Below are 22701 nucleotides of genomic sequence, written 5' to 3' on the forward strand. Positions count from 1 at the left end.
AACTCTATTTTGTGACAAGTTCTTGTTACGCTCGCTTAAAATCTAAGGTCTACTTTGCCCCTTTCTCATGACGAAATTTTAAGAAAAGACATTAGGGAATTTTTTATTTTAAATTTAGCTTCAGTAATAACTTTAGAATTATTCAAAATGGCTGTATTTCAAATTTCGTTAAAAAATGTTTATCCATAAAAAAGTTATAGAACAATCAAATTTTATTTAATTTAAATTAATTAATGATTCAATGTGAAAAAAAAATTGTAACGAAAAGAGATTTAATTCATTTTAAAAAACACTTGCTTCGATTAAGCTACCGTTCAACTGGATACATTTCTCGTATCTTCTTCTAGTATTACTCATTACTTTTCTGAGAGATAAGGGAGTAATTTCTTCACAGGCGCGTCTCAACCTTATGCATAGTTCTTCTCTATTTCTGGGGCGGTTTTTATATACTTTTTGCCCAAGAGTACCCCACAAAAAGAAATCTAAAGGGGTCAGGTCCGGTGATCTGGGTGGCCATTGTATTAATGGACTATTCCGTCCGATCCATTGATTGGGAAAGTTTGTATTTAGCCACTGCCGAACAATTTTCGCGTTATGTATAGGACTTCCATCAAGTTGAAAGTACATGTTACTTGTGTATAATAGTGGAAGATTGTCAATCGCATTGGATAATTCATTTCTCAATAGTTCTAAAAAACTTGCAGAATTCATATTGCCCTCAAGAAAAAATGGACCGATAAGTTTGTCATAGATTATTCCATACCAAACATTTACTTTTTGGGAATATTGACTTTTGCAGTTGATAATCCAGCGTGGATTTTCATGAGACCAAAATCTACAATTCTGTGAAGAAACTATCCCGTTAGTAGTAAATGTAGCTTCGTCACTAAATAGAATACATTTTAGAAAATTGTTGTTATCTTGATACTCCCCTTGCACCCACAAACAAAATTCCAATCTTCTGTTCTTGTCTCCTTCCTCCAAAGTATGCAGAAATTTTGGTTTAAATGGCTTAATTTTATTCTTTTTCAGGCATCGACGAATGTTTTCCCTCGGTACATTTAAATCTAAACTTGCTATTCTTAATGTAGCATGTGGGTTATTAGTAAAATAATTTAAAATTGCGATTTCTGTATCACCTTCATTTCTATTTCCAGGACGGTTGTTTTTTAACAAATATCTATCAACGGCTCCAGTTTCATTAAATGTACGATTTATTCGATTCACTGTACTTTTAGTAATCGGACGTCGATTAGGATATCTTGTGTTAAATATTCTAGTCACTTCCCTTACACTTCTGTCATTGTCACCAGAAAGACGCACTATTTCAATTTTTTCCCTTAAAGTTAATTGATTATTCATATCTGAACTTTTTCTTCAATCAAAAACAGTTAAATTTTCTTCTAAACCACCAAGAACTGATTTATTTATTTACAAAAAGACAATTGCATTGTATTTAATGACAAGGATAAAACAAGTGACTTAACTATGTTTATTGGATCCGTACTCAGCCAACTTGACCAAAAATTATTACATCCAGATGGTTCAATAAATTTAAAATTGGATTGCTCTACAACTTTTTTATGGATAAACATTTTTTAACGAAATTTGAAATACAGCCATTTTGAATAATTCTAAAGTTATTACTGAAGCTAAATTTAAAATAAAAAATTCCCTAATGTCTTTTCTTAAAATTTCGTCATGAGAAAGGGGCAAAGTAGACCTTAGATTTTAAGCGAGCGTAACAAGAACTTGTCACAAAATAGAGTTTTTGATGCCCTACAACATATAAAAAAATGATCAAAATCGAACCACAAATAAAAATTTTACAGGGGTGTCCCGCTCTTAAGTGGGTCACACTGTATGTAGAGCAATTTTTTCAATTTGACTTTTTTTTAATAACAACACGAATTTGATATAGTCTATTACGTTAATTACTAATTAAAGTTAAAAATAAATATATTAATTTTAAGGCTTATTTGTGAAATGTTTTAAAACTACAAACAACGTACTCTAAAATATATAGGTCAAAAGTAGACCAACTGACATATTTCTTATATTTTCCCTTAAAATGAAAACTCCTATTTAATATCTAGTGGCATAACCCTTATTTTTAATTAGTTCCCAACATCAATTGTTCATAGATTTTAATAGTTTTTCAATATGATCTTCAGACATTGAGTTCCAAGCATTTTGAACTTTTTTGAAAAAATTAGCTATATTTGTTTTTTTTTTCCATGAATTCTTCGGTCAGTTTCATACCGAAAGTTCTTTATGGAGTTCAGATCTGGGCTTTGAGCCGGCCAGATCAATACATCAGCATTATGTACCATTCTTTAATTAATTTGGGGATCTGTTTTGGGTTGTTGCCGTGTTGGAATGTTCGCGGAAAGCTCATATTTCCTTCTATCCAAAACAACATGTGATTTTCTAAACTATTTTTGCAAACATATCGATCCAAAATACTATCAATTTTACTACTGGAGTCATGCTAAACCTTTTCAAGCATCTTCAAACTATTATACCGCCACCTTCATGTTTAACCGTCGATTTAGAGTATACTTCTGATTTAATTGTTTGGTCTTCTGGTCCAACAAATTCCTTCTGATTTAAACAGTTTAAATCGAATTCCATTTGTGCAAAAGGAGTGTTTTTTATTTTTCATATAGTCAATTCACAAGCTTTTTCGCAATATGCAATCTAGCCTTGTATTTTTCTTTGAGATGAAAGGCTTCTTCGCCGATTTTCTCCCATATAAACCAGCGCTTCTTAATCTTCGTTTTATGGTACTCACCGATACCGAAGCACATAACTCTTGTTGCATGCGACTTGCACTCTTGAACGAATCCTGGACGGATAACATTTTAATTCTCCTGTCCATCAGTTTTTCGTTTTCGACCACACTTAGCAAGTTCATCTAAGGTTCTTCTATTTTAAATTTTAGAAGTTACCCTTGATGTTATTTATTTATTTAAATTTAAATATTTTAAAATCTTACACTGTTTTTCACTACTTTTAAATTTTTCTGAGATTTTTCTTTCAACTGATGTGATAAATGACCATCTCTTGGAATCTTGAAATACTTCTAGTCAAAACTGTAAGTAGTAAAGCCGATTTCATACAATTATATTAATTAACAAAGTGGTTGCTCTACATACATATGAACCCTACAAAAAACAAAATAGTCCGGAAAAAGGACATAAATAAAATATTTTCAAAATGTATTGTGTTAATTCTAAAAAACTATATTTTTCGATACCTACTTTTTTTTAATTTTCAATTAGTTGCTCTACATATACTGTATTTGTAATGGGTAAGAGGTTCCACACAAAGAAGCAAACACGTAAATAACTGACTACGTTTACATTGCTTGATTTATGTCGTGGGAAAAAATGTACATGGCGCATCTGCGCTTTCTAGGGTATTGCTCACTATTTCTTGATTAAATATCATTGATTTTTCTTTTACAAATGCTCATTGTCGCTGCTCTCTACGTTCGGGCTTATTATTTGGTTTCTTTAAGAAAATTTTTGTGCTCTTCTCCCAGTTTTCGATAGTTCAGTTTAGATTTCACCTCGTTACTCGCTTTGTTTCGTATCTTCTCACCCGATTCGCCCTACCCTTTTTCCATCTACAATTACTCACAGAATTGAGCATACACACATATGTTAAAATGCTATAATTTCTTAAATAACTATCTGAAATAAACAAATTTAAAGTTTTTATGGTCTACATTGATTTATATGATATTTTAAATCATAAAAAGTAATAAAATATTTGAATATTTTTCAAACTTAATACACCAAATTGTTACTATAAATTGTTAAATTATGACACAAAATTGAGCGTACACCATATTAATAAAAGCGCAATTTAATTACAAATAAATATAAAGTTCAACTTCGATATTTTGTGGAGTTTCCCTGAGAGTCCATAATGGCTTGAAGTCGTCGTGGCATCGATTGGATTAATTTAAGTGTGTAATCAGGTGATATTTCCTTCGATGCGGCAAGAATTACATTTTTTTATTTTTCTTTATTTTTGGGGTTTTTATTTTGAATTTAAGTTTTATATAGATACCATAAATTTTCGATGGGGTGTATGCCAGAACCCCGTGAGAGAGCTTTCAGCAATTTCGGAACATTATATAAGCGCCGTTCGCGAACTAGTAAACCGAATGTTTCGGGTCGTTATCTTGCTGAATGTAATAAACCCTTGGCATGTTCATTTTTTCAGCTGAAACTCTTAAATTTTCCTTTGATATATTCAGGGTGATTCTAGATAAGTGGGACAACGAAATATATTGAAATCGAGAAGATCTACAAAAACAATGTTCAAAGTCTTCTTTATTTTCGAGGCCTCAACTTTTTATAATGTCAATTTTTTTTCAAGGTCACCCTCACCTGTCTTTTGGGGTCAACTTTATTTTTTCAAATGAAACACCCATTTTTTTGGAGATTCGCATTCTTTGTTGGCAGTAAAAATGTTTTTACTTGAAACATTTTTCGCTAAAAGTAACGAAATTCATAGCAATAACAGACACAAATAAAAAAAAAAATTTCATTAAACTTTATTAATTTATTTCAACACTTTTATTAATTTTGTAGTAAAGTTTAATTTATTATAACAAAAATCAGTCCAACAGATGTTCGAAATGGTCCCCCTGCTGTTCAAGGCACTTAACAATTCTGTTTTGAAATTATTGTTTGGTATTTTACAGCATTTCAGTGGTAATGTTTCGACAAGCGTTTTTGATCCGAATTTTCATGTCTTCGGAAGTATTTGGCACTCGACTATAAACTACTTGTTTTAAATGACCTCACAAAAAAAAATCTGGTGAAGTCAAATCTGGTGATCGGACTGGCCAGTTAACTTCACTACCACGCCCAATCCATCTTTGTGGGACATGTTCATTTAAAACTTCTCTGACATTCCTAGCATAATGAGCGGGGCAACCGTCATATTGAAACCACATTGTCAATCTTTGCTCTAAATTAACTTCTTCGAAAAGGAGTCGCAAATTTTCTAACAAAAAATTACAATATTTCTTTGCATTGAGGTTTCCATCACAGAAATATGGCCCAATCAGATATATTCCCAAAATACCACACCAAACATTCAAAGTCCATGGTCGCTGTCTTTCCACGTCACGCAACCACCGCGAATTCTCAACCGACCAATAATGCATGTTGTGGCGATTCACTTCACCGTGGTTTGTGAATCTGGATTCTTCAGAAAATAGCACATTTGAAAAAAAAATTGCATTTTCATGGAGTCTTCTTTGTGCCCAAGTACAAAAAGTCACTCGATTTCGGAAATCATCACCATGTAATTCCTGATGCAGACTTACGTGGTATGGATGAAATTTATGTGCGTGTAAAACACGTCAAACAGTACTCTGCAAAAGACTTGCATCTCGAGAAATTTGACGAGTGTTAATGTGAGAATTTGCAGCTACTGCACCTAAGACCCCAATTTGATAATTCTCATTCAGATGAAGTGGTTGAGCCTTTTCACGTTTTTTTCTCTCCAAATTGTCTGTTTCTGAAAACCAGTTCACAGCACGATAAAAAGTGTTACGCCCCGGAACATTTTTGTCTGGAAAACGATTGGCATGAAGTTCTCTTGCTTGGTCAACATTTCTTCTGGATTCGCCATAAATTAAAATCATTTCGATTTTTTCGTCTTTATTAAACTGCGCTACCATTTCAAAAACTGTAAATTTCAATGACTCACAAAACGAATAAAACTACTTTCGTGAGCCTTAGACTCTTAAATCGAGCTATCCGCCTAAAGGAATCTGCTTGTCTTTTTATCTTAAAATTAAACACAAACATAAAAATAACAAAAAAATAAAGGTGTATGTCTCAGTCTAGACTATACCAGAACATAAATAGGAATTAATTTTAAAAATTGCTGGCGCTAACTACGTATGCCCGCTTAAAGGATATGGATTACGAGACGAAATCTATGCCTATTCATAAACAAATCAATCATAAGATTCATTGATGGATTTGTGGAGTACACAAGTCTTAACACAATCAATGAAGAACCATAGTAAACTATTTTCAACGGGATTTAACTGTTTTAACAAAAATTTTATAAAATTGGACTTGCAGCGTTCGCGGGATAAGAGTTTGGTATCATTATGAATTTCATTACTTTTAGCAAAAAATGTTTCAAGTAAAAACATTTTTACTGCCAACAAAGAATTCGAATCTCAAAAAAAAAATTGGGTGTTTCATTTGAAAAAATGAAGTTGACCCCAAAAGACAGGTGATGGTGACCTGGAAAAAAATTGACATTATAAAAAGTTGAGGCCTCGAAAATAAAGAAGACTTTGAACATTTTTTTTGTAGATCTTCCCGATTTTAAGACATTTGCTTGTCCCACTTATCTAGAATCACCCTGCATATATGAAAACAAATCTATCCATTACTCCGTCGATGAAGTACAATTTTCCAGCAGCGCTGGCCGACATACAGCCCCATAACAGCACAGATTGTCCACTGTGCTTAACAGTCACAACGGTATTTTTCATTTACAGTTCTGTATTCCGTTTTCTCTATACAATTTATTTTCCATCCAATAAAAAAAAATCATTTTGGTTTCGTCAGAAAAAATAATTTGATTCCGAAAATCCAGTGATTCATTAACGTATTACCAAGTAAAATTTAATCGCTTGATTCTATTTACTTTAAAGGTGTCTGGTGTCTTCCGAGCTAGTCGTCCATTATAATTATTTTTTTAAGTACCCTGTGAACCGTTTCTGTAGATTCTGATTGTCCAATCCTTGACCTCACCTCCGCAGTCAATTTCAGGATACTCTGTTTGCGAGCCTGTTCAATTTGACCCATAATAAAACGTTCATTCTTAGCACTAAGAATAATTTTTCTTCCTCTTCCGGTATTATTTTTAAGTGTTCCTTCGTATCGAAATGTATTTATAATTTTCTAAATTGCGGAAAACGTTCTGCCTATAATTGTACTGATTTCCCGCATTCTTTTTCCATATGAAAAAAGTTTACCGATTATTTTTCTTTCGGATTCACTAGTTTAACATCGCTGAGTTTTCATCTTGAAAATTCTTATTAGGCCACTGATAGCTGATATGAAACTGAATTGCTTATGGGGTACTGATAAATCCAAATTGCTTATTACCAACATTTTGATCAATTTTTTTAAGCTCTTTAATTTTTTTCTGTTCTTGTTTGGTCATGTATGCTCAATTTTGTGTGAAAATATTCAAGAATGTATAAAAATTATCTTGCCCCATTGACTTCAATATATTATGTTTATGTTTTGGTATTTGAACGTTGAAGTTTTCAATAAAATAATATACTGCATGACATAGAAAAAACGATACCCCGTAAAAATGGTTTTATTTAAATAACTTGATACGGATGTTTCTTACGCTAAAACAAACACTTCATTAAAAAAATGAACAAATTTAATTGTTAAAAATCTAAAAAAAAATTGTCGGTCCTCCGCGGTGTTTTATACATTGCTGTACACGTCTAGGCATGAATCTAATGAAGTGATTCATATCTCTTGGGGGATTTCGTTCCAGGCTAACTGGAAAGCATGACATAGCGTCGCTAGGGTTTGTGGAGGATGGGGTAAATTATGCAACCTTCTACCTGCAATGTCCCATACATATTCAATCGGTGAGAGGTCTGGAGGTAGAGATGGCCAAGCTGGCAAATTGATTGCATTTTGTTGAATGAAGTCCATAGTCACTCTAGCTACACCTGGTCATTCATTGTCTTGCTGGAAAACTGGATTAGCAAGTTTCCAGATAAGGTTTCAGGATTTCTTGGATTTATCGTTGGGCTGTGATACTGCCGCTAATGGAGAGTAAAGATGACCCGCTACTATATGCAATGGCACCCCAAACCCTGACTCCAACAATTTGATGGACATGTCTCTGTGTTGTCAACTGAGGATTCCGTCTTCTTCTTACTCTTACCCGACCATCATGCATACCAAACAGAATCTGGATTCGTTACTAAATACGATATTATCCCATTCCATGGATGGGATGGATCCGTTATTTGCACCACTGCAATCGATTTTTACGATGCTTTCAGGTGGAGGGTAACACAAGATTGGGATAGGAAATCAGTCCAAAACTTTATGTCTGGAGAGAAATAGTTCGAATCCCAATGGGCCATCCACACTCAACAAATCACTGATTCGCCACAGTCCTCGACGAGACGAACCTATCTCTTAGGATCATAATTCGAAGGTAGTGATCTTGGCGTTCTGCAGTTCTTCGGGATCCTTCAGCAGCACCTCTTCTCCTGCCTATTTGGTCTTCTCGGAACCATCCCAGGCACCATCTCACTGTAGCGTTTTCCCTACGATTGGGTCTAGTGAGGATTTCCCTAAATGACTGACCAGCTTTCCGTAGGCCTATAAATTCGACCTCTTTCAAAGTGGATCAATTGATGAAAACTTCGCTGCATTCTGGGTCTAGGTATATTTGATGAAGCTAAAAGCACTTTCTAAGCACACTAAACACCAATAAATGATATTTCGCAGTCATATTGTTGATATTTTATTGCAATTTTTGTAGTAAAAACAACCGTGAAATTCCTGATAACTCGTAAATGCATTGATAAATATAGTTAAAAATTTATTCGTTTTTTGGGTCCCCTTTTACAAACGGCCATATGAAAAATTCTTTGAGTAAAATCATTTTTACGGGGTGCTCTCTTTTCTACGTCACGCAGTACAGTGGCTTTAAATTATTTGGCGAAAATATTTATCACGAATAAAAGAATAAAACAATTTATAGCGAATGATCGAGTACGGTCAATTTTGTGATTAACTGTAAGTCGGTTGTCGCTTTAAATTTATTCCAATGAATTGTACACCACATGAAGATAAACCCAATTCCTGGTTCACACACAAAACCAAGCAAAAGACAAATATTTCCCGAAAAAATCCCGTAATTCTTGCGGTACGTATACATGGTTCGGCGTTAAAACAACACGACGCCATTGAAAGCAAAATCAACACCGACGGTTTCGTGACTAGTTCTTGTCTTGTTCGTCGTGTTGCTCTACAAATAATCGTTTGTTTATGTTTTATCTTCTAAATGGACTCTGCTGAAGCTTTTCTATCGACTGCGATAATTTATAGCTTTTGGGAAATTTATAGGAAGTTTGGTTTGTTGCCTGGTGATGAGGAGATTTTTCTTCCTGTGCAATTAATCGGGACAAAGCCGCCCTCTGCCAGTCAGAAAGAGAGGAGCAGGTGTCCTGATCATATTAATACTACCAAGGGGAATATAAAAGTGTAAAAGCATGATCGTTTTAATTTATAAATAGCGTGGGGGAGAGACAGGGATATATAGGCAATTTAACCTCCACAGGTGATGACGTTACTTTGGATAAATGAAGGCTTATAATCTGCACCGCGTTTTTACTTACCCTCGAAAAACTGGGAAAACAATGGGGAAACAATTAAAAAATAATGAACTCTCGCGTAATTGTATACTTAATTGGCTTTGTTTGGCTTCGAGCGATCTCGGAATTCAGATGTCCCCACTCGACCCTCCGGGGCCCTAAAAGATGTTTTTGCAGGAGTGATTCGTTTCAATTAACGTTTTTAGGGTTTTTACCCTTCCGGTGTAATTTAGCCAATTGGAGGCTTTTCCTAACGCATTATGTTACATCTATCGTTATTTCGGCTTGTCCAAAGAATTAAGAGAAACGGCGTGTTTCCGCCCATGTGGCACGATTGTTTCATCTGGTGCAGAAAAAGCTTAATAAGACACTAAATTATGCAAGGGGGCTGTTTTTATGAACCGACTCCGGGCACGTGCAAAGTTTATTTTAGTCCCAATTCCCTTGTTTTATGGTAATAAACGAAACCAAGCGGAAAATGGGGAAATCAGCCCCAGAACGAGTTCATTGGTGTTGTAGCTCTTTGTTTAACTTCGGCCTTTTTAATAAAAAACCATTATGCAAATACAACGGCCCCATTACAAGAAAGGGTTGATAGTTCCAGGAGGTTGAAAGTAATCGTGGTTGCCACTAAAACTTGTGTTTAGGAAATTGGGGATGAAAGCGACTGAGTAATGTCCAGTCACGCGATGTTTCATGCACGCCACGGGGTGTCCGGAACTTGAAAACTAATACAAATTGGTGGGACGTGTATCGATACCGGGACGTAATTGCCCTGCGGGATCGATGTGACCTGAAAACATGTCTTGGAAATGAATAATTTAGGCGCCATTGATGTTTTAATTGCTGTAGAAATTGTACTAAGCCACGATCATTTTTCCTTCTAATGTCTTGACGAAAAAAAGTCGAAGTAACGCAAATTTTAGTTGGAAAATACATTTTGTAAATTAAAAATCGTTCAAAACAAGTCTTTTTAAGGGATTCGAGTGACTTTTCATTTCTGGATTAATAATTTACGAGGGCGAACACTTTCAAAAATGTCCAATATGCTTTCAAATTTGCTGCATCTACTGTTGAAACTAACAATAAAATTTTATAGAAGTGGCAAATTTAACTGTTAATTTATTAACTAAAAATTATTTAAACGATTCTTCTTTTTAATTGTCGAAGATCTGGCAACGCTGCGTTTTGAAACGTCAGGTAAGGCTTTTTACCAATTTTTCAAATTTTTTTAGTTTTTCAAAGTCCGATAATATTTACATTTAATAAGTTGTTTCATTTACTGATGAAACTCACCACCACTGTTCATTCAAGTACTCTCTCGTCAAGATGAGATTTTTAAAGGGAAACAGGAGTAAAAAAATCAAAATTTGACATTAATTTTTTAATGTTAATTGTAATGATTGTTTAAATTCAACTGTTCTCCTTTTTGGTAAGTCGGCCAACACTGTACAATGACAAGTTTTTAAGAGAGAGTAAGTTTTAAAAATTTCCATCTACGTGATTAATTTGTAAATTCAAACAAATTATTGAAATATCATTCCTTTACAGAAGTTGTAAGTGCGGCGTCAAGTGCTTTAAGTGTAAAAGTAAAAACTTCCAGGAGTTTTTCAACAGTAAAAAAACACTTCGAACAAGAAATATTGAACAGAATATGACTTTTAAGTAGCAATTGCGTGGAACAGTTTTCTCAAAACTGAAATTTATTATGAGTTCCGGTATTCAATAAGTGCGCACCACAACCAGAGAATCTATCTACAGCAATCTGACACATTTAGAAGCGCATAATAAAAGAAAGACCATGGAAAAAGTCGATAATTCTATCGCACCTGGCGCGCACTTTTTGGACGTCCGAATTCGTTATTAATAGTATGCGATACAGTGGCGCAAAGTCCCAAAAAGTGGCAGTCTAAAAAACGAATTCAAATAATCATTATTAAATCCTTCATCAGATCAATTAACTTTTTCATCTTAGTGCCTGATTCACGTGACATAAAAAAATTATAATTTACTTAAAAACGTGTGTGATACGTTGTTAAATATCTCATGTCTTCCAGCAAAATTGACATTTGCTTCAACTGTGTAATATCTGCCGATAACATATTTCTAACAATATGGCGTCAATGCAAATACTACTAGGGGAAGTATATACGTGCAAAGGACATTACATACGGAGATTCTTTTTATGGAATCGCGAGGATAATTGATGAGACATTTCACAAACAATTAGGTATAAAATATTCTGTCTTGCGACTAAGGCAAAGAAATAGAAGATACGAATATCACAGAATGAAGCTGCCACAACTTTCTTAATTCTGTTTTTATCCTCATTTATTCTCATTAGACTTTGCACACATTTATTGTAGTTGTGAGAAGAGACCAGGCATATATCATTTTTAATCCTCCATTAGTTTTTGCCCAAACACATTTCTATATTTTCCAACGTTTTGGGGGGAGATTTGGTCAACAGTGCATGATGTTGTCGTGGCCCTTACGAGATACTTACATATTTGGATTTTTAAATGTTGGTACTAAAATTTACTTAGTACCAGGCAGTTACAACTACATAATCTCTTACCGTAAACGACAATCTGTGACACAGGCGCCATCCTTTTGGCTGCAATATTTTCAGCAACACAGGTATAATTCCCTGTGTCTTGAGTGCGAGCCTCGGAAATCAAAAGATGCCCCTCAGTGGTGACCAGGACCGAACTGTCCGACTGCAGCACTTGCCCCCCACGGAGCCAGTACACCCTGGGGGGCGGCATCCCTTGAGGGGCAATGCATTTCAGTTCCGTGTGGTGCCCCAATTCGACTTTGACCACCGGCTCCGGGTTAAGATCAAACTGCTTTTTCAGGTCTGCAAGACAAAAAATCAGAATAAATTATACAGCAGACGAAGAGAGGGGGCTAATTAGGCCTTTTACGAATAAAACATTGGCGCAACCTCATTAAGGCAACATCTTTATTGACACAAATACTAATCATATGTAATCAGCTTATCAAATTTAATCGTCTCGATATCTTCATAATCTTCCAAATACAAGACGACAGGAATATTTTTCACACTCATCAGATTGGTCTCTGCCATGTCGATTAACGACGTATAATTAGCGTGTCTTGCCGACTACTTTTTACTTTTCACCAGTCAAGTTTAAATAGATAAATAATCTGATGATGTCGGTTGATAACCGAATATGTACACAAGGCACTGTGTAAATTACACCTTTAACTCTAAAGGTATTCATTAAGATGTAACAGTTTGACGATGCTACAGATGAAGGTATACCTGAAGAAAGCATATGTGATTTTATTGTCAATATTTTTAATTTAGGTTAGTACTATACATTTTTTGCTTAGTTGAAGGAACTAAAATAGCTCTTTATGCAAAGAGATGGTAAAGACGCTAAAGAGGGGTTATTAACAGAAATCAAGTGGATGTGGAAATATACGAGGCAGCAACCAATTCACTTATTAGCCAAATATTAGGTGATATATAGTAAATTGCTTAATCAACGCCTTACGATCGCCATTTACCATCTACTACCTAAATTTTGTTTAATGATCACCCGTTACTTTGTGAAATGAACAGATTTTTCATGGAGGATGCCAGCACCACAAAAGTGCTTTTTCCAACCTGTTTCGTAAAAGATTTTTGTAATTTCTGAGTTACAAATGCATCCAACATGATGCTATGAAACCATCATGTGTACGTATAAAATTCTGTTGTTTTCCTTTTGCCATTAAGTAACAAGAAGTAAAATTGGCAATACAACTTTTCGTCACCAGTGTCTGCAAATTAATGCTTTACGTAACTGGTCCATAACAGTTTCGAAACATTAAAGAGCGTCCAAAAGTCACATTAAACACCAAAGTTAGGAAAAATGCATTGTCTTTTCCTAATAATTCTGCTCTTTTCCCCCCTGACGAGTATGTCCTTAGGCTTAGATGATATACTCGTAGATGCAAATGAAACACAAGATAAAGAGTTATTTTAAATTTTCATTGGAAAAATATTAGGTCGCGACAAAAATGCACTATAAAAATATGAAACCCCTATTTTTTTTTAAGTATGAAGGGTAAATTATGGGAGTCCAAATTCTATGTCTAAACCCAAATTTCCTTTTCTATAAACTGTTGTCGAAAAGAAATGACATCTTGGCTAAAGATTCAAAGAGGTAAAAGACAATAAAATTTCATTAAAAAAAAATTAAAAAGCATGCCATTGAAGATGAGTCACGCCTCTGATTATCCAGAATCCTTTGACCCAGTGCTGTGCCACACGGGTGGATACTGAGTTGAAAAATTGAAGAACTCACTTGTGCAAACCAAGTGACACTTAACGCAAACGGACTAAATGCATCATAGAATTTGAGGATTAAAACAGAACAGCTTGAAATTTACGTTGCAATCAGAAAAAAAAATGGTGAAAAACGATGACGTATCCATCAGACATTGATCTAATGTCGAAAATGTGGTGAATGTTGAACTTGAGAATCTGCGATGTTAGGCAAATGCAAATTGCCTTAGAACAATTATCACAACTTTAATTTTTACAATTGCAAATACCCAAATATTCTCAATATCTCGTGAAATCTAAGAAACAGTTTGTGAAAATTCAGAGGCGTATCAATCTTGAATTTAAAAGACTAAAGGTAGGTTCAAATTTTGACTCGTCATAAAGTTTAAGCGAATTTAGTATCCTTAAAAACAAGATAAGCCATTATTTTTTACATCTAATAAATTTCAAATTTGGTTTGAATTCGCAAAGACAAAATAGGTTCAAAAGAGTAAAATATGAATTGAAGTTTTATCTGGCAGATTTTCTTTGAGAATCACCGTGGAAAAGCTGTTGCGGCCTTTCTTTTACCGTAAAATTTCAGAGCTACATCAGGAGATCTATGATGATAGATATATAAAAACGAACAAGTTTGAAATGATAACTGGAAAAAAATTTACAAAGTGTTCATTAATTATAGGGCAAAAATTCACGGGGTTTTTCCCCGGATTATTCAAAAAATATTTTGTCCTTTAATGATTTTTGAAAAGTCTCTTTCTTCCAAAGACATAGAGTGAGAAAATTTTTCTATAATAGCAACATTTTATTACTAAATATTACATGTAAAGCTTATTAATCTACACGAACTGTTGAAAATTACTACCTCGAGTGAAGTAGACTTTGTGAGGGCTACCTCGAGCAATCCATTTTTTAAGAATCTGACTTCGTCGATAAAGAGGATCAGCGTCAGTTCCTGCATTTTTCTCTATCATGTCCTTCATACTGTTATGTTCTATTTCTAGCGTTCTTACTGTCACTGACCTTTCTAGTCTTTCAGGTCGTTTCAATGTGCTGGTTTTTCGAAGACAGTGGTGAAGAGAAAAAAGGTGGAAAACGTGAAAGATTTCAAAAATCGGATCACTGCTAGGGGTAACGCAATAAGAAACGACTCTGGTATTTTTAAAAAAGTTCGGCAATCATTGAGGGAAATATTCGATTTTTGCATCCTAGCTGGGGGTAGTCATTTTCAATAGTCGTTCTAGAGTAAAAAGCTTTACATGTAACATTTATCAATAAAATGTTGCTATTGTCGAATATTCTATTCGCCCTGTATCTTCAGAACAGAAAGGTGTTTCAAAAATCATCAAGTGTTAAAATATTCTTAGAATAGCCCCGGGAATAATCCCCTGAATTTTTGCCGTGTGTTTAACGGACATCGTATATAACTAAATTAAAGAAACAGGTTAAGGAACGGATTATGCTGCTGGTATTTTATCAGGTCGAAATGATTAAGTTTCTCTTTCAATCTGACGACAAGGAACTGAACGGATCAGTAATGTTTTAAGAGGAAAATGAGCTACCTAGAAAGACAGACACTTTGGACGAGTGATAACTGTCCTCGGGTATAACTAGACTCACACCATTATTAGGCGAAAAAAAAGTTAAGAAAGACCGGTTACGCCACTGCCGTTTTTACAATTTCAAGTGACTAGATATCTCTTCCAAGGTGATAACGAGACAACAAATCTCGTGTCTCGTTATCACGAGATTCGTGTTTGAATGTTCGATTTCATTTTTCGAACTGGGCTTAGCTGAGGGTGAGGGGTGAAATGCACAATAGGCATTCAAAACGTCCTAATTTAAATCAAATTGATTTAGACATAATTTTCTTTACGCAAAGATGCAAGTGGGTAATTATGAAATGAAAGCAGCACATGTCTTTCGTTAATACGAGAGAACCAGGCAGGCCAAAAATATAAAACCTACGTTCATATGAAGAATTCCCCCTTTCATTTCACCGTCTAAAACATAATAGTTTTACTACGCTCATTTATCTTTCAGATAAGAAACTAAGGAAAATTCAGTAGAGTAATTAATCTTCATAAAAGTACATTACATTTCCTCTTAAAAGGGGATATATTATAGGAAGGTTAAAAAGTATGTTTGCGCTGCATTTTTATAGTTAGTTGAGCGGGGCGAAGGAATAAAAATGCAAGAGTAAACATGCCAAAACAACCTGGAGACAATCATGTTTGCACAGTGTGCGTTTCACTAAAATGTTTTCCCCCCGGCAAAAAGGCACTTTAAATTCAGAACAAATAAAATGGAAAACGACGAGGATTAGATGATGTATGCTTTCAATTTAGGAGGTCTAACACCGTGAAATCTTAAGCAAACTTTGTACAGCGTTTAAGAAACGTGAAACTCCGCTTTCAGGACAAATTGACCTAAATATTTCCGCTGATTGGACACAAGACGCTTGATGCTTTGAGTGCTTTCCACCCCCACTAACTAAACCTAAAATAAATTTCCTGAAAGCGAGTAATGTGCAAACCAATTAAAATCCAACTTTCTTGTTGAGCAACCTTTTTGCTAACCCAAACACAAACAGGTTTACATAGTTGAAATGGCTTATCTAGAATTTTCATTTTGGGAAACTTTCCCGTCTGAAAGGCGAGTTTTTAAGTTAATTTCGTCTCGGTCAGAGGAAGGAAATTTCTAATTTTATGTAAACGGAATGTTGAAACTAAGCAAATGAGCTTCACCGTAAACCGCTATTAAAAATATATAAGGCTTTCATTGGAAGTGCCTTAAAGACCGCATAAGAAGCCCCTGCAAGGCGGGATAAAGGTTTCGGGGTTGGTAACCCTCATGTGTAAGAAATCCCTCGACCTCTCTACTTATCCGTCCGATTCACTCGAGTAATTGGATATCCAGTGTCTTATTCTTATATAGAAAATATCCAGTTTCACTTATTAGTTTCTTTCCACGTGTTATATTAAGTTATAATCAAGTTATAGGACACTTCCTGCTTTTTGTTGGGTTTCTTATTGTGTGTTTTTTCAAGGGCTTTCGTGGGTAGTAAATGGATTAAGGGCCGAATTCAGAAACTCGGCATGAGCTGTCTCGTTACCTTATTTCGACCCAGCGTATTAAATGAGATGAAAAGGGCAAGTTCAGACTCAAGTCCCACTCTTCCTCAAGTGTTACGTCTGAATTTAGCGCTTAATGTTGCTTAGTCAGTCACAAAATTTTTTGAATTCTCTTTCCGCCCTTGTAAGTCCAATGTGTACTGACCATGTTGTGGTCAAACAGCTGTCTCATCGATTATTTTACCCTCTTGAAACCCCGTGTAGGTTTTAAATTAGTAGGATTAGTCATGTTTTGCTCATAATTAATGCGCGAAATAAATTTCCCATAAAATATACGGCTTAGTTTCGCATTTCCTTCTATCATACTTACTCTTGCATTTACCCATTCATATTCGACCTCATATCGTGAATGCATCCCCGCAAATCTCTCGGTGTAAATCCAGCTTAAAAAGACTCCGCAAATATGGGTAAATGGGAAACGGTCCCGACTAGCTGAATTCCATTCCCCTCACTTCCCTAAAAGGGTTGGTCGTACAAAAGACGGATGCATTTTTAATTTGCCGTTTCCGCAACTTTGGTCACAAATTTCCAGTAATTCTGCACAATAACCGAGTAATACGGCCCTGGGGAATGATAGCAGTAATGCAAGTTATAAATCTTCATCCAGGGACTGCATGGAAATTTAAGCTAGTGCCGGGAATTATTTAAGCCTACAAGCGCCCGAATGGAGACATCTGGAAAAACCTCTGGGATTAGACTGCTGGAATATATTTTGTCCTGGGGATTTTACGTATATGTAAGTATATTTCTATTCGGTTTAAAACTCTAAGTGTATGCAATAACCTGGGTTTCTTCTTGATGACTACGTGTATGTTCAGCTTTAGGTTCATGCATCTTTCGTCCTGTTTTGGTCCCTAAACTTTACTCACTTCAACGAAATTTTTTTTCTTGATAATGCGCAGTGTAAAACTCAATTTAGAATAAATAATTTGTCTTAAATCGTAAAAGACACATCATACGGCGATAGAGAATGACTAAATTGACAATTCCACCATTGTCCATGACTTTGATGCTCATCATATGAGGTCGCAAATTGGTAGTATATCTGGGGATTAGAGACTGGTCTGATTACTCATATTCCATGTCTTTTACGAATTAATTCTTATATTTTGGAGTGGAACTCGATGAAGTTAAGGACTCGATTCGAAAATAAACAGAGGCGTAGTTAAAGCAAAGTGGTGAATGACAGGAATTTTACAAGAAATTAAAAACATCGTAATAATTTTGTAATTAACAAGCGTAGGACAAAAAAGTACCATCTGAATGAAGAAACTCCTGTAAACGGCAATTTTATTTTGGGCACACAAACACACCGAGGACAATGAAAGTCGCGTATAAATTCATTGAAAATTAAAGGAAATATTTTTCATGAAAATGCTGGAATATGACAAATACTATTTTTAGTTGTGTATTTTTTTATGTAACAGACATGTATAAAGGATTACCCATGCAGTAGATAAACGAACTTTTTAATTTTTTTCTTGTGAATCCCTATGTATATTGTATATTATGACGTTTTTGGGTTCTTTGAGATATTCTTAACATATTTCATATAACATATTCAAGTATAAAGTCAACAATTATAGTGGTCTGCTAGATCGCCTGACCTTATCCCTAGGGACTTTTTTATGGTGTTTTCTGATACATAAAGTATATTTAAATAAGCCCAACAATACAGCAGAGGGAAAAATCAAGTTACTGATGAAGCTCAACAAATACTTCTTCAAATGATAAACAAAGTTCTTGAGAAATTTGAATTGCGGTTTGCCCACTGTCAGAAAGTCGACAGGGCACAGTTCGTACATTTACTATATTAGATTGTAGTAGTTTATATATTTATTTTTTAAGTATTAATAGTTCTATCATTATTTTTATTTTTTATATTTTTTTCGAAACTTGTTGAACTGAGACGTGGGTATGTTACATGAAATATATTCAGAATTTCTCAACAAACTCAAAAAAGTCAAAATATACATGGAGTTCAATAAGAAAAAAAATGAAAAAGTACATTATTCTTCTATATGGCGAACCCTGTACAAATGTCAGTTACGTCAAAAAATGCACAACTAAAAATAATATTCGACCTGTTCCAGCATTTTCATGCAAAAAAATGTCCTTCAATTCGTAACAAATTTATACAGGACTTTTGGTCCTCCATGTACTTATGTACATCAGGCGTTGGTTTTAAGGTGCTAAAGGGTGGTCACTGAAAGAACCCTGACCTAGGCGTTACATAGCAGTGTAATGTCTTGGATAAACTCATCAGTTATTATTTATTCGGCGAGTTCACAACTTACTGCGACATTATTTTTAATGGTCACCCGTTGCATTTTGCCATAAAAAAATGATTGTCATTAAGCGCATCAGTTACATGAATTAACTCATCACAGATGTACCAGAGAACTTGTTTACCATCTGTATCAGATTGCACACCCCAAACATGAATTTCATCCCCCATTTTCGTTTCCAGTCTTAAAAATAAATTCGTGTGCAAATTTATCCTTGTAAAGGAATATTATGGTGGCGTATCCCAGAAAAAGGGTTTAATAATACGGGACGTAACACATGGCGTCGCAATATCAGGGACGTGATCCGAATATAGATCGGGATTAGCGAATAACCCGGTTACAAAGCAATATATTTCCGTCGAAAGCTAAAAGCTTAAACGCCAATTTGGGGGAAACCCCTTGGAAGAAAAGGGAGACGAGAAGAGGATTTTCGGACGTTGTACCTGGAGGTAAATATCGAATTATACGGCTGAACGAATTAATTGAAACGAAAACTATAAGAATTTCAATTATGAGGCCCTCAAACTTTTATGTTGGAAATTTCAGGCATTAATTCCAAAGTTCCCTCGAGGACTTCCTCATTAAATCGTCTCTGCAAACGGCAAAAAATCCGCCAATTTTATTATGCCCGCCGATGAATAATTCAGCGAGGAATTAAACCCTAAAAGTTGGCAAAGGGGACTTAATGAATTAATAAAGTTGAGTCAAGACAGGGTCCTGGTTCGTGAGGGTTTGATGCATCACTATATTTTTTGATAAACACTAATATTTTGTTTCATTAAGAAAATTAATTCCAATGAGGAAGCTTCAAGGAACAGGAATCAACAAGCAACAAGTGGGCCGAATGGAATTAGAGTCGTCGGTTTACTCCTGAGAGCTTTGATTATTTAATTAGGATGGGGCCTAATGACGTTTTGAGGTCAGGAAGAAAGAACGGAAAAGGAACTACTAACAAACCAAATTAGAGGCGAAATGACTCCAAAACGATGGAAGCTAGAGGGTAAATAAAAGAGTTAATTGACGGACACTGCAAGGTTTTAGGGGCCTTATTTGATAGCTCAATAAACAACTTCGAGTTACACACAAAGCGAGTTTCCTTTCGCTTTGGAAAAAACGTAGGTAATGGAAAATTATAGCCATTGTCACAGACGTTCCTGCGAGGCCCATTTATCATTTTCAGCGACAAATCTGCTTGGCAACTTATTTGTTGCAAGTTTTTCTTTCAACTAAAAATACACATATCAAAGGGATTTGCAGGAGGACCGTGAACAAACGGTTCTGACTGGAAATTGTGCGATGCTCTTGTTGCCTGTCACTCTTCTCCTCTTCTGTATTGTCGAACCTCGCTAAACGTGAATGGAAACGAAGTGACAGGTTTCCTTCTTTCTTCCATTCTTTCAGGATCACTTCTCGTTTAACGAGTTGCTGAAGGCAACTTGGAGACATTTAAATTTAGTCGCATAAACCCATAGCCGGAGGGTGTGTAATGTTGAGGGAAACCGAAAGAATATTTTATTTGTCTGGGACTTTAAAACAAGCTTGGCTTAAGGCTTCGCATTTTATAAAGCTTAATAAAGAGATTCTCAATTGATGAGCGTAGTTACGTGAGTTAATTCGGTTGGACATACAGGGTGTCTCTACAAGGACTATATAAAATTCTACCGCAGATTTTCGACGCGAAAGCACAACCATTTTAACTCAATTTACCTTAAATTATAATGAAACCTCAAACTTACTACCACACGCCCCACTTACCCTAAAAGAAAACTTTTACTCTAAACACAACTGAAGTCTTATATCAAAAGACAGCACATCAAAATTAATATAAAAAAATCATTACTTTATTTGTAATACTATCGTCTGAACAGAATGCCCTTTAGGGGAAATTTTAGAAGCGAGAAAACGGAACCATGTCATATTTTCCATGCACCTTGTAGAGGGCGCTGTCATAGTTAGGTTAATTCTATTTAAAGACGCATAACTTTTTTATCACCCGGTTTAAAATTTATTTATGAGTAAATTTGTGTTTTCCTACACGTTTTATTAAAAAAGGTATCTCGGCACAAGTCCCTACGGGCGTTTCGTCATGAGATATTTAAGATTTAAAGTTCACTGCAGGTCTTGAAAAATAACTTTATTTTATTTTCTATTTATTCAACAGTTGTTAAAAAAAATAAAAAATTCAATTAAACTTCAATTCTAACATGTATTTTTTAAATATTTATATTTTTATTTGACTATCATAATTTTTTTATCATTTATTCTGCTTGATGAAGTTGTATCTACTCCTACCTATTACGAGTATACGTGGTGTTGATGATATTAAACATGTTTCACAGTTTGTGCCGTTTCAATATTTCAAGTGGCCGAAGCCTACATAAATGTAGAAATGACACATATGCTATTACTGTATGATAAATACAGTACATTTTAACTTTTCACGTTGAATTCATCTTTGTATACAGGCTAACAGAGGTTCCTTCGAACACTTACTAAAATATAGCCTGTAATAGACTGCATTTTTGTAATCATTAATTTTGTAAATGTAGATATTTACAAAATTAAATTTTCATTTTCAAATAGTTTATATCGTATTTTTACCTTTTGATTCTTTCTATTTCAATTGAATGAACAAACTTTAAAATTAGTTTTTAAGACATGTAACGAAGTTTACAGTCTAAATACCTCAAAAAGGAATGCCCGTAGGAACTTGCAGAAGCATACTTTTTTTTAATGAAACATGTAAGAAAACAGAAATTTAGTCATAAATAAATTTTATACTGGGTGATAAAAAAGTTATGCACCTTTAAAGAAAGTTTACTTAGCTTTGACAGCGCCCTCTACAATATGCATGGAAAATGTAAACGGTTTCTATTTTCTCGTCCCTAAAAGCTAACAGATGTGATATTTTGTTCAAATGGTTCTATTACAGACGGAATAATTTTTTTTTACTTTTTTTTAATATTAATTTTGATATTCTCGGTTTAGAAATTGTTTTTGGCTCAAGAAAAATTGGGCAAAATCGTCATGGTTTCACTCAAAAATCTTTGGCAGAATATAGTAGAGATCTTTTAGAGATGCCCTAGAATATTTCGAAAATCTTTTACAAGCAGTTCATCCTTCAAGTTTGATGCCTATTAGTGTTTTTTATTATTTAATTTTTATTATTATTTATCGTTTTTTTTTGCAATCATTAAGGAAATTTTACGTGCTTCTTATTGTACCTGGTTTCGTAAAGCAAAGAGTATGCATTAAATTTTGTTTGCGCAATGAATATTCTGTCTCAGAATCGTTGAGGGTGTTACAAAACACTTCAAGTGATAAGGAAATGTCGCAAAAAATATTTACAAGTGATAAAAATAACTTACAAAAGGCCGAGAAGGAGTTTAAGACAAACAGCGCCCGGCCGACCATTAACATCTACCCATGAAAGCCACATTAAGGAAGTCAAATATTTGGTGCTCCAACTCATCTATTGACAATTAGGGACTTTGCTGACGTTACCTGATACTTCCTTTGGATCAACCGTAACCATTTAAAAAGATGTTTTGTGCCACAAACGCGTCACAT

General features: G+C 34.7%; 1 protein-coding gene across 7 annotated transcripts in view; it reads right to left on the reverse strand.

Annotated features, from left to right (window-relative positions):
• Positions 1–22701, reverse strand: part of LOC136348342 (netrin receptor UNC5B-like) — a 256866-nt gene that overhangs the window by 56722 nt on the left and 177443 nt on the right. For 6 of the 7 annotated variants that reach the window (XM_066299091.1, XM_066299130.1, XM_066299081.1 and 3 more), the window contains one exon: positions 11991–12272. In XM_066299091.1, coding sequence (XP_066155188.1) covers positions 11991–12272 — 282 coding nt within the window. Of the gene's footprint in view, positions 1–11990; positions 12273–17153; positions 17428–22701 lie in introns of those variants that run through there. The other variant, XM_066299136.1, reaches the window with a different exon arrangement.

Source organism: Euwallacea fornicatus, chromosome 2 (assembly GCF_040115645.1).
Source record: "Euwallacea fornicatus isolate EFF26 chromosome 2, ASM4011564v1, whole genome shotgun sequence".
In the NCBI taxonomy this organism is placed as follows: domain Eukaryota; kingdom Metazoa; phylum Arthropoda; class Insecta; order Coleoptera; family Curculionidae; genus Euwallacea; species Euwallacea fornicatus.